Source organism: Phaethon aethereus (genome assembly GCF_964289735.1).
Source record: "Phaethon aethereus genome assembly, chromosome: Z".
In the NCBI taxonomy this organism is placed as follows: domain Eukaryota; kingdom Metazoa; phylum Chordata; class Aves; order Phaethontiformes; family Phaethontidae; genus Phaethon; species Phaethon aethereus.
Genome location: NC_138577.1, coordinates 15,790,867 through 15,804,313, shown reverse-complemented (window position 1 = coordinate 15,804,313; position 13,447 = coordinate 15,790,867). Strand labels below are relative to the sequence as shown.

Sequence of the window (13,447 nt, the reverse complement as noted above, 5' to 3'; positions counted from 1 at the left end):
ATCATAGAATATTTGGGGTTGTGATAGACCTTAAAGATCATCTAGTTCCAACCTCCATATAATTAATTCCTTATTTAAAAATTCAGATATGGGATTACAATGCCGTGTAATATAACGATCCCTTTTTACACTGCAGCAAGTTTTATGAACTGAAGTAATTTTTACTTTCAAATTTTGGCGCACTACCCAAAATAAAGAAAGAAATGCTGCACTTTTTTTCAAATGCTTTAAAATTATTCTTTAAAACAATTTTTTCAAATTTTACGTTTTTTCCACTCTGGCTTGTCTGTTTCATCATCTTCTGGTTCCACTTCTGCAAAAACTGTTTTTGGCTGTGTTCTAGAAAACATTAAAAAGATTAAAATAATGGTCATATTACAATTCTTTATCAGAAACTATATTAGACATGCAGTAGACACAAATTATGTTCTTTCCATACTTGAAAAAGAGCATCCTAGACTTGTCCATTTTTCATTTTCAGCATAAACCTATCAACTAACCTCCTAAGACCTGAAGAAACTTGCAGCTCTCAAGGCAAAGAACAAGCATAACACACACATCTTTTGCAAGTATTATTTCCTCATCAGCTCATAATCATTATGTGTGTATTCCATGAATAAAATTAACATAGGAGAGAGGAACAAATCAATTTAACACAATGCTAGAAAAATGGAGCCACAGGTCTTCTCATTCCATGATTTTAAAAAAAGAACTGTCCATTTTGATACACTGTAGTATGACAGCAGCTAGCAAGTGAAAACAGCTAAGCCAGGTTTCTGGCTTAGCCTATGGATGAAAAAAACCAGCTTTTCCTCCAGAGACTTTATCCAGCACTACCGTAATATAAAAAGCCTAATGATCTTCATACAAGAACACAATGTATCCTACAGTCAAGCTTGATGGTATCTCTTCTACCACTGTTTACTTGTATTTTAAATAACACTTAAACTTTATAAAAATAATTATTGATTACTTTTTAAACGAACACAGTATCAAGGAGCTTTTCAATAAACTGTTTGGACATTCAGTTCCCCTGTTTTACACTTTAATCACTGCATGGTCCCCCTTTCCAACCTAATTCTCAGCACAATCACTGCAGAGATGAAACCACTAGATTTCTGATGCTGGCTGTGTTCAACTTCTCATTACAACAGACACCACAAAGTATAAAATGCAGCCAAGGCAGTCATCTCATTAATGTATTAACTAATGTTTTTACAGCAGTCTGAGGATATGAAGCACTATTATTATAACAACTGTTATTTGGCGAACTCTACAAAATGCATAAACCTTAAGAAAATTGTGTCTGCCTTAACACAATGGGCATAATTCAAAGTTGCCACTGACTTCAAAGAGTAATAGCAGGCCACCAGCTATTAAAGAGCAGGATTCTCCACTTGCTAAATATGTGGCACAAAATAAAGTCACCAGAACTAGTCAAAGACTTCTGTCATACAGAGGATCATTCTATTGGCCTGCCTTCTCCTCCATCCTCCAAACTTGGCATGGAGGTAAGGAGTATACTGAGAAGTTCCAGAGATGGTCCTACTACAGGACTCTATTGGCACATCGTCCCTGGGTGCAGACTGTACATCTCATTACACCTAAGCAGACCTTGTACCCAGATGAGGACCTACACTACGGGAAGTTAGAGAAATCATTCTGCTTTCCATGGAAAGCAAAACTAAGATTAAAAAAAAAAAATTTACAGTCTAAAAATGTCATTAGAAAATAGTTACATAAACTCTACTTAACCAATCACTCAATAAGGATTAAAAAAAATTAAAAAATAAATCAACATTCAGTCCAAAACAGACACCAGAGATGAAGGCTTTATTGGCTGAAATACTGGATTTTATAACAGAATCATAGAATCATTTACAGGTGAAAAAGACCAACCTGCTGAACAGGTGGAATGTATGGAATCTTCTCTTTTTTCAAAACATACGGATGGAAGTTTATTTAGCCCATAACAGTGTACCTTCCTTTCACCACAACAGACAAAAGGTCTCTGAATGCTCTATAGGTTCACATAAGGTCAGTATTGAGATGCTTGTTAGCAAAGTGTAAACCTATCATTTCTGACCACAAAACCTGCAACTGTCATAATTTTGATTAGAAACTACCAACCAAGGAGAAGGACTTAATCTGTGAAACAAGCAGCAGCAGAAGCTACGTATGTTCCAGGATAGAGGCGGCACAGTTCAACTAACATACGTATGCTACTGACTGCAGTACAGCTGGGGAGGGGGGGAAAGAAAAAAGAAACTAGCCTAATCTAGCAGTAACCAGCTAAAGGAAAAACATACAGAGGAAATGAAGTCTGCTTGCTATCTCGTTTTTCAAAATTATCATGAAATCGCTGTAGCCTTAGCTCAGCTGAAATGTAAACTGTTCCACCTCCACAGGCTACACAGCGGTAATCGGAGCACCTAGGGTGATTCATATGCCTGACCATTTTAAAGACATAAGCATAGAAAACACTGGTTTTGTTGTAGCATTATCAGCAGTGATCACTTAATTTAAATACAAATTGTTCTGCTTAGTAACTGCACTAGAGACTGCTAGTGTAGTAGGAGTTTGCTGCATGATTGATATTTATAAAAAAATTATCAAAACAGGTTTACTACTTCAAATTATTTTAATTTCTGAGGGCTAAATAATACATGTGGAAAGCTGTGTTCTTTTTCCCCATCAACTTTCTCAATTTTATTTATCCTTGACTTTGGGAGTTGATTTCAGTTTGCTAAGGATCTGCCATGGAGACTGCCATGGAGACTGCCATGGAGGGCAAAGGGGCCAAGGAAGGCTGGTTGATCTTTGAGGACAACCTCCTCAAAACATATTCCACCCCATGTGCAGAAAATTAAGTCTGGCAGAAGCCTAGTATGGATGTGCAGGGATCTCCTGACTGAGATAAACCCCAAACCCCAAAAATGAAGAACACAGACAGAGGAAGAGGTTCAGCCTTAGCTGAGAGGAACAGAGGCATTACATGAACATGTAGGAACAGATTTAGGAAAGTCAAAGCTCAGCTGGAGTTTAAACTGGAAAGAAATGTGAAAGGCAATACTAAGGGCTTCTACAGCTACACTGACAGCCAAAGGAATGCTAAGGGCAATGTTACTGGGGCAGGTGACCCAGTAACATATGATATGGAAAAGGTCAAGATACTTGTTTCTCTTTTTGGCTCTATTTCTCCCCGAGAAGGTACGTCCTCAGGTGTTCGAGGACCCCTACCTCACCACCAGAGACTTTGGGAGGGAGTGAGACATTACCAACAGAAGAGGAAGACAGAGACAGTGAGTACATAGCTCATTGGACATACAAAAATCTGTGAGATCAGATGGGATGGATCCAAAGGCACTGAGGGAGCTGGCCAATGTCATTGCAAGGGCACTCTAATATCTTTGAGAGGTCATGGTCATTGGTGGAGGTTCTTGACTAGAAAAGGCAAACATCATCATCTTTATGTAGGGCAAAAGGAGGATTTGGGGAGCTACAGGATGGTCTACCTAACCTCAGTCCCTGGGGAGACTATAAAACAAATCCCCATGGAAGGCATTTCCAGGCACATGAAGGACAAGAAGGTTGACAGGGAACAGCCAGCACGGATTTAGCAAGGGCATACTATTCCTGCCAACCTGACTGCTGGAACCGGCTGCCTAGAGAGGTGGTGTGGAATCTCCATCCTCGAGGATATTCAAACTTGGCTGGGCAAGTCCCTGAACATCCTGAATCTAATTGGATATGAGCAACCTGATCTACGTTAATATGCTTTAGAGCAGGAGGTTGGACTAGATTACCTCCAGAGGTCCCTTCCTACCTAAATTATTCTTTGATCCTTTGTTTCCACATAACTGTCAGCTGAAACCAGTATCTCACACACTGATGAATGCACTCCTATTGTGGGTTACACTAACAGGCTGAAAAAAAAAATGGGAAAACAAACTAATATGATTTATTCATACTGCAGACTTCTCTTTATATCAGTGGTCTTCAACATATTCAGATACGCAGACCCTTAAAAGATTTCTAGGGGCCATGCAGACTGCTTTAGAGTCACCACAATCCCTCTGGTTATGGGCTGTTTTTCTTATTTACCTTTCAGGGATCCAGTCAAAGTAGCTCTGTCATCTGAGGTTCATAGACTAGCAGCTAAAAAAATACTGCTACAACTAAACTAGCTGGCAATGACAACTGCATATCATGGCATGTGACTCATGTCGCAGTAACTTTTGAAATTTGTGTTTATACTGCACTGAAACAAAGAAAAAAGAAGACTTTCAAGCATGCTTGGAAACCAGAATAATGTCATAAAGGCTACTTCCAGACACAAAAGTGAAGGTTTTCAGCATCAGTCCCCTTTGCATTCCTTACCCCACCAACCAGCCTGACTCTTCTCTGAATCTCAGGGGCTTCCCCCTCAAAATTACCAATTTCCTAAAACGATCTAGCTTAAATATACCAACATGTGCCAACAAAATCACTGGTAGAAAATGTCTGTTTAGTCCTGCTTCTTCAACTAAAGATACTTGAGCCACTGCATAACTACCGCTTCACACACTGGCATTGCCATCGAAAGTTCGGTAAACACAGCACAGCTACACGCTGTTGCTTCACATCATTCAGCTTTGCCTGTGACAAGCAGCAATAACAAAAAGAGCAAAATAGGTGCAACATGACTGAACTGAAAGGTATTTTCTAAGAACTCTGGTCTATCTTGGTGGGGAGGGAAATTTCACCCTCACCTTCCCTATGGTACAGAAGAGAGCTACATCTGGGCCTGATTAGGCCCTCAGCTACAATGTTTAGTAACTCCTGCTGATCCTTCAGAGGGACATCTGAAGTCATTATAGCATCTCTGTACAGCTGTGTTAAAACAAACAGCTCACAAAGAATGTAATTTTCAAACATTTACAACTGATGCCTCAAGTTCCTTTCCTGTAGTTCTTTACTTGAAATATTCAATCTGTCCTTCCTTTCCTTTCACTCCACTGAAACGGCTCTTGCCAAGGTCTCTAACAAGCTTCTTCCTGAAAAATCTCAAGATCTTTGTCCTCATCCATTATGACTTTTCTTTTGTGTTGATCACATCATTCTTGACACTTTATTCACATTAGGCTTCTGCGACATGTCATCTCCTGATTCAGCATGTACTGCTTATCATTCCCCGGTATACCTTTCAGCAGCATCTGTTTTTTTACCCATCCTTTTTCCGCTTGTGTACTTCCCTCTCCTTTTCTGGCTCAAATTATAGGAGAAACAGAAAGGTCAGGGTAATGATAACAAGTGATAAATAATGCAAATGACTACTTGGATTCAAGAATAAATTAGGCACCTTTAAGTCCAACAAAAAGGAAATATTTTTACATACATTGTATTAACTAATAGCAAAAGGTATTTTTAAAAAGAAATATTGAATTGAAAATACAATTAAAAAAGCATGAAATCAGTTATCTGATTTAGAATGATCTAATCAGTATGAATCAGGACTGGACGAACTTTAACCCAGTCATCACAATCAGAGTTATGAAAACTCTTATCAACCAGAAAAAGAGGGTTTTTCAGGCCTCTCAGTCTAAAATTATTTAATAACCTTCACAGAAGAAAATTAAGTAACTATGGTTTCATTAGACGTTTTCTTAAGAAGGAAAACGAAAAACTGCAAGTGAATAACCATCCATTAGACAAGGCAAAATCAAAAGCCTTATCAATCAAGAAATATATCAAGTGGATCGCTTTATCCCATATTTGTGGGAAGTGAAAATTTACTACAAGAAATGTGGAAAAACTGATAGCAGAGAAGTAACATAGTAAAAGAATAAACACTATTAAAAAAAATGAAACGTACTATGTTTTTTAGGTCTCAAGACAGTATGTAATTTTAGGTACTTATCAGAATATCACCTTTCCTAACTCTATAGTATATCTTATGCTGTAGCTAAAGCAGCCATTTTCCTGGGTTTGTATACTGCTCGTTATTATGAGCTCCTGATTTTAACAGGGCCGCCGGGGACAATTTTACAATCCAGTATTATGTGATAATATATATCAATTACTTTTACTTTGCATATTTTATTAAACACGCATCCGTAAGAACATCTCTAAGATGCTTTATATACAAGGTGAACATATGTATGCTGCAAAGTCAGATATAGGATACAATTAACACAGGTTTCTATGTTATCTGTGTGCGCAGGCAAGCAGCTAACGAAACCCATGACTGCCATTGGTATGCAGCTGTTAATATAGACCTCCATTTCTGAAAATTAAGAACATAACACAATTATAAATAAAGTTTTTGCATTTAAGTGTCTTAGCTGATAATAACAACAGCAGCAGCAACAAGAATAACAACAAGAAAATTATTTTTAAAATGCTCTTTGCATAGAGTACATCTTAAAATCAAGCTTTTAAAGCAAGGATAACGTTAGTTTCACTGGCATGAGATTTATCAGCTGACAAAACCATCACGACAGCATGCGTCTGGCTGCAGTCCAATTCCCCCACATACATATCACCGTCTGGTGTGTAAGTTAATAGCAGGCTGGACTTGCATCCTCCCCGCTTCTCAGCCAGCTCTCTTCTTCCCCTGCAGCTACATCTTTAACAAGAAACTGTAATGAGATCTGCCCACCTGACACAGTAAGCCTTCTGTAATACAGCTATGTTTTAAAACTTTCATGTCTACTACATTGCAGGTGTCAGGGATGAAATTTAATATACAATCAATGAAGTTACTGAGCCAAAAATATACTGAGGTATCTATCTACTTGATGGAATGTGTGATCATATTTACTTTTGAGAATCAATACCCGCATATCTCAATACCTACACATTCAAAGTAAATTTCATCTCTAGTAAAAATGAACTCTCAAACAATTAAAAATCAGTATTTAGCATATTCATTACAACAACTGTTACTGAATCAGTTTTTCAAATATTGCTTTTTTGGTACTAACGGTGATACTGTATAATGCATTGATTTTATGTACAACATCAAATGCCATACTTATTAATTACCGGTATGCCATACTTATTGATTACCTAGTCAAAGCCAGGCTGGGTCACTGACATTCTCAAGCTGCTTCGGAACAGCTATTCAGTCATCTTTGTGAACACGTGAGTCAAGTCAGACAACAAGTGTCACTACTAGAACCAGATATGATTCTTAACGTACTTTGAGTTTCTGGAAAGAGGTGGTGATTGTTTCACTAAAGAGATACACACTAATAAAGAAAGTACAGTCAGTAAAGTACTAACGAACGTATAGCCTAGGAGATAAAACACTGGGCTGCAAACAAGAAAAAATAGTTTGTTATTGTCTCTGTCCATTCTGTGCAGACTATATAATCCTTCAAAACCTTCTCCTTATGCATTCTGTTAATACTATGTATACCACATAGATGATTTTGTGTAACAAAAACATCAATGATAATATGAAAATGTGAAGATGTTAGTAATTTTTAAAGTGGTACTTTCTGTTCAATAGTATGAAATACATTTATTTAGTATTTATTTTAGTACTATTGTGAATGTATTTATTTAATGGTTTGAATTGTGTTTATTTTTAGGAAAAGAAAAAATCTTTGGTAGAAAGCATATTGCACAATTTTCACTGTAATGCCTACACACAAATACCACACTCACACATACAATTTCTACTGAGTAAATTATCATCTGTGGGATTACCAAGACATACATATCTTGATGAGGCTCTTTATGTAACAACTGCACACTTGTTTCTTTCCATTGAATTTTTGGTAGGAGATTTTATCGCTGCAATTTTTAATTTTTCTACACCTTTTACACCTAGTTAATTCAAGCAGGTACTCAGGTCTTTATGTAGGAAAAATTTGCATAAAAACTTAGGACATTCGAGAAATCACCTAAAATATACTGTCATAACACAAAGTAAATATTTTGAAGGTTTAACCTAAGAATCGTGCAGAACTACAGGGCATACTGGAAAACTTATCATCCCAATCTGTCGATTGGACAGTACCTTATTAAAAGGTATAGTGCAATTTCAGACATTAATTTGGAGAAGAATATAAATTCTGGTCAACTTAGAAAGCTTTCAAATAATTTTCTAGCACTGATAGGTACATTTTAAAAATGGAAATGTCAAATTTCAATAATTTAACCTCCCAAAAACGATTATCTTCAAAAAGATTTTTTGAAGATATTTTGAGTTTGGAAAGAGGTGGTGATTATTTCACTAAAGAGCTAAACACTAATAAAGAAAGTACAGTCAGTAAAGTTTGGTTAAATATTCTTCGTTTACATATTTGTGGTAGCAATGCAAAAATGGCAAAGTATACCATTAAAAATGTGTATCTTCTCTTTTTATCAAACTCCCACTGGCCTCCAGAAATATTACTTGTATTTTTAATTGCTTCCTTACTTAGCATATGCAGGAGCAACCCAGTATGGATTCTCCTCCGCTTCCTTTGCGTGACGTAAAATGGCCTCTCGAGGGTTGCTATCATCTGTCTTATCCAGTGCAATATTCTTGACTATATATGATGACAAGGTACCTCCATGAGTTCCAACACGCCCACCACGACCTGTAGCAAGAAAAAGAGTATTTTAGAGAAAAATATTTAAGAAACAAACACAGAAATGTTCTATTGTGTCTGTAACAGTGATCTGATACAAAGAAGTTATTTAATGCTATAGGAAGAGTCCAATTTAGACCTGCCTGCACATAAGTGTTTTACTGATTATATAACTTAAAGTAAGTCATTACGATTACTAATTTATTCCAGGCAAGCACTCCAATCAAAGACCAATGTCTTACAGTGCTGGACACTGTCCACCCATATATAGCAGAGTTGCCACCCAAAAAAGTTTGAATGTAAATCTGAACGAGCATAGCACCCAAGCATGATGGTCCCTTTGGCATACGACAGTTTGAAATGATTATGCCTAGATTACCTGGTCCTGCTACTGGTGGTTCAGGTTTGTGAGACTTCATGGGGTCCAGCCTATCCTTCTCCAGTTGCTTCCTGGTGCTTCGCTGCCGTGGTTCACGGAACATTGGAAGTGCATGGGCTGAAGAGTCACAGTTTTGAGAAAAAGAAATGTTAGAAATTCCATTTTATTTTTAAGTTTTTAATTACAAAGACAAAGCAAAGCATTTCCTTGCAGTGGAAAAGGTGGCAAAAGCAGCCTCCGAGTTCTGTGTCCAAGCAGTGATTTATGGAGGTATATTTTAGAGGGCTTCTTTCTGCTGAAAGCAGACAGATTTTCAGGGTTCCTTCAGGCAGAAAGCTTACATCTGAAATACAGTTCGTACAGTTTCTGCATATTTAATCTATTCCTCTGTCACAGAATCATCGAATAGTTTGGGTTGGAAGGGACCTTTAAAGGTCATCTCATCCAACACCCCTGCAATCAGAAGGGGCAGCTTCAACTAGATCAGGTTGCTCAGAGCCCCGTCCAGCCTGACCTGGAATGTTTCCAGGGATGAGGCATCTACCACCTCTCTGGGCAACCTGGGCCAGGGTTTCACCACCCTCACTGTCAAAAATATCTTCCTTATATCTAGTCTAAATCTGCTCTCTTTTAGTTTAAAACCATTATGCCTTGTCCTGTCACTACAGGCCCTGCTAAAAAGTCTGTCCCCATCTTTCTTCTAAGCCCTCTTTAAGTACTGGCAGGCTGCAATAAGGTCTCCCTGAAGCCTTCTCTTCTCCAAAGTGAACAACCCCAACTCTCCTAGTCTGTCCTTCCGGCCCTCTGATCATTGTTGTGGCCTCCTCTGGACCCGCTCTCACAGGTCCATGTCTTTCCTGTCATTCATTTCTCAACATTAGCATTGTGACCAGTCAGTTGCTCTTTTCTAGCTCTCTATGTTTCTACAGCTTTCTAATATCCTAAGAGCAAGACAAAACCCTAGACACATTCTTGGATCTGAAACAGAGAGGGCCAAAATGTAATGTTTCTGCATATGAAGTCACAACCATGTTTTTTCTTAAGTTATGAGATAAACCAAGTTTGGAAGAATACCCATAACTGAGACAACCTGGATAAATTATCAGGATTAAAACTTGTATTTCCTCATAAATCTGCTACAGTTATCTTCAATCAGAGTAAAGATTTTGGTCTGCTCACACAAGAGTAATATTTGTCAGCAACAGAAAAACACCATGTTTAGTGACACGGTTTTCTTATGGTGAGGTTTAGCTCTCACAATCAGGTGTGCTGATTGCTTCTGTTTCCCAAAATGTGGTAAATTGTGTTGGGGTCAAAAGACCCAACAAGGACAAAAAACAACCAACCAAATCTTAAATTTAGGGGTACCAGCTCTATACTGAATAAAAAAAAGAATGCAGCATCCAGGGACCTGTAGGTTTGATTTTTCAGCTTATTTCTGGAACCCTGCTCAATTGATTAGACTGAGTGAAGTCACAGCCAGGTGACACAGCATTAGATCTTTGGAAAGAAATGTTTAGGTTTTAATTTTGCATATTTCATGAAGTATGAAATGCCTGGGACAATTTGCTGGCAAGCACTAAGTTTGATTGGTTTGTACGGAGCATCTGAGGTGACTAATGCACAGATACAAGCTTTTGCCATTTGTGGAGTCCAGGTTGCCTAAGGGAAACCCAGACTTCATATTCCTGTATTTTAAAATTAACATTTAATCTCTCAAACCAACATTCCTGCATTTTAAATAGCAATTACAGGCAATCCTGAGATTAAAGAGGAGCTGGAAGTCTGATGGAAAAAAAAAGATTAAAAAGAGAAGGAAAAAGGCGTTGGTTCACTTTGTGAAAGGACTTCTGAGATCTTCAGTTCTTTCCACTTCTATCTGTAAGCTTAAAAGACAGACATCTAACCTCTGAAAACTTTCCAAAATATGCAACAAACCTAAAAATTTGCAAAGTAATTCCGTACAACACTTTTATGCATTGTTTTATATGGAAGTATCCTTATTTAGTTTCAAAATGATGTGTAAGAAACAGTTAAACAGCTAAAACTCAGTGATAAAATTCTGAAACTTTGCATAATTGGGACCTAAATCTTTGAATGGCATTTATAAATGCCTTTGAATACATGAGTTCCATTTGACTTTAAGCAGAAAGTTTTCTAAAAATCACAAAAGCTCTTTACAGCATAAACACTTAATAACAGTGCACAAAGTATTTAGATAATAGACCATGTGCTGATACAGTGAAGGCTGTAGTAAGGATGGATTGAGAAGAGCACCCAAAGGAGATAAATATCCCTGATCTTTGTCAGCTGCTACTGTACCCATTGCTACCCAAAAACTGGAGCTGGACACCTGCAGCAGTGAGGTAAGTAGGAGACAGCTGTGGCTGGAAAGTACCTGAGATGGGAACCCAGAACCAAAGTGCCTTGATATGGGCCTGGTTACCACAGCTGCCCAGACTTTCTCATTCTGAACTTCCTTTGTGTTTATTATGCTGCCAAACAACTTCTCTGTTGTACAGAAGTGATTTTAGCTATTTCTAAGACTAAGACTACTGGAAAACAGAGCTGAATCCAAGCACCATGGAATTGGAAGAGGATAAAGAAGCTGGGCCGCACAACTGCATTGCTGTTCTCATTTGACATGAGGAAACATTACACAGGGCGATACTAATGGGGAGGGCCAAAACCACAGAATCATTAAGGTTGGAAAAGACCTTTAAGATCATCAAGTCCAACCATCAACCCAACACCATCATGCCCCCTAAACCATGTCCCAAAGTGCCACATCTACACGTTTTCTGAATACTTCCAGTGATGGTGACTCCACCACCTCCCTGGGCAGCCTGTTCCAATGCTTGACCACTCTCTCAGTAAAGAATTTTTTCCTAATATCCAATCTAAACCTCCCCTGGTGCAATTTGAGGCCTTTTCCTCTTGTTCTATCGCTGGTTACCTGGGAGAAGAGACCAACACCCACCTCGCCACAACCCCCTTTCAGGTAGCTGTAGAGAGCGATGAGGTCTCCCCTCAGCCATCTCTTCTCCAGACTGAACAACCCCAGTTCCCTCAGCCGCTCCTCATAAGACTTGTGCTCCAGACCCTTCACCAGCTTTGCTGCCCTTCTCTGCACATGCTCCAGCAACTCAATGTCCTTCTTGCATCCCCTTGTAAAATCTGCCCTTGGCAAAAAGCAGATCACTAAACATTTTATAGTAACAAGGACAACTATTTCTCATGCATCCGTGAGCCTTAATATGAACATAAGGTCCTAGAGAAGTATAACCCTGTGGCTAGAGAGATACTTAAGCTATTTAAAACCCCATAGAACTCTGTGCAAGCTCTAAATTTTCAAAAATCACTTGGAATTAATTCAAGAACATATCTCTAATATCTCTGATTTTGCCACTGGTACTGTTAATGTTTCCAAGTAGGAAAACACTTCCTAAATCATCTCCAGTCACCAATTTAGTTATGCAAAACTGAAAATTTAAGGAAGTTCCAAAATTTTGGAGCTTTTTCCCCCCTCTCTTTTCTATAGTAGTTGTCCTTTCAGGCTTTCAGGTGCATCAGAATCTAGAAACAAACCATCATTAACAACTTGACAGAGCATACAGAATATATACCTTTCTGATTATATATACCTTTTGTGCAAGGCTACAAAAAAATTTGTATGAAGTACTAACATCTCGCACCAATAATCAATGCTTAATGAAAGACTGCAACTTTATTTAGAGGGGAAAATATAAAGCTAAATGATCTGCAAGTAATTTCAAACCTGAGAAAGAGCTAAGGATGCTGCTATAAAGATCTGTTTAAATTCCTTACGTGTTATAATGTAATCCTGTGTAAGAGTCTCTGGTTGTCTCTCTTTTCGTTTTGTTTTGACCACGCATAATTTTGCTCCCCTAGGAGGAAACATACAGCAGTTCAGTTGCTCTGTTTATATCAAAGAGAAACCATTTTTTATTCAAGATATAGTTTCAACAAAATCATATAGCACTTTAAATATTCACGAATGTGTGTATCTTTGCCTGTCCATGCATATGTGAAGGAGGGTAGGGAGGCTATTGTTTCTGTTATAGAGCAGTTTATATGACATGCGGAAATAAGGGTGGAAGATTAATTTCATACTTCATTTGTCCACAGTACTTGTAGCGTGCACACTGAAAGTGCTCCTCTCCAAGCGTGGGCAATGATTTGGTTCTAGTCCTCCTCCTAAGCAGCAGAGGTGGCAGTTATCTAACCAGAGGTGTCTGTACACTGCAGCGGGACTGATTTAAACTGGTGGTATCTTCCTCCTCATGATAAGTACCAGGAAACAAACTGGGCACAAAACTGAGCTAGGGCTCCTGTGGTCTGTGCCTAGAAGACTCAGGCTGCCCTCTGGAGAGCGGTCCAAACAATGATGATGAACTCTCTTATTCTCTAAACTGATGAAGATCGGAAAAAATAAAACTTATTTCTGATAATCTTGTAAACTAGAGTGTATTTTCACATCCAA

At 38.2% G+C, this 13,447-nt stretch overlaps 1 protein-coding gene across 1 annotated transcript in view; it reads right to left on the bottom strand.

Annotated features, from left to right (window-relative positions):
* Positions 1-254: 254 nt before the first annotated feature.
* Positions 255-13,447, bottom strand: part of WDR70 (WD repeat domain 70) — a gene marked incomplete at both ends in the record, with an annotated part of 154,389 nt that continues 141,196 nt past the window's right edge. Inside the window, 4 exons of the mRNA XM_082013152.1 lie at positions 255-339; positions 8,411-8,573; positions 8,944-9,060; positions 12,772-12,851. Of these exons, the coding sequence (XP_081869278.1) occupies positions 255-339; positions 8,411-8,573; positions 8,944-9,060; positions 12,772-12,851 (445 nt within the window). The remainder of the gene's footprint in view (positions 340-8,410; positions 8,574-8,943; positions 9,061-12,771; positions 12,852-13,447) is intronic.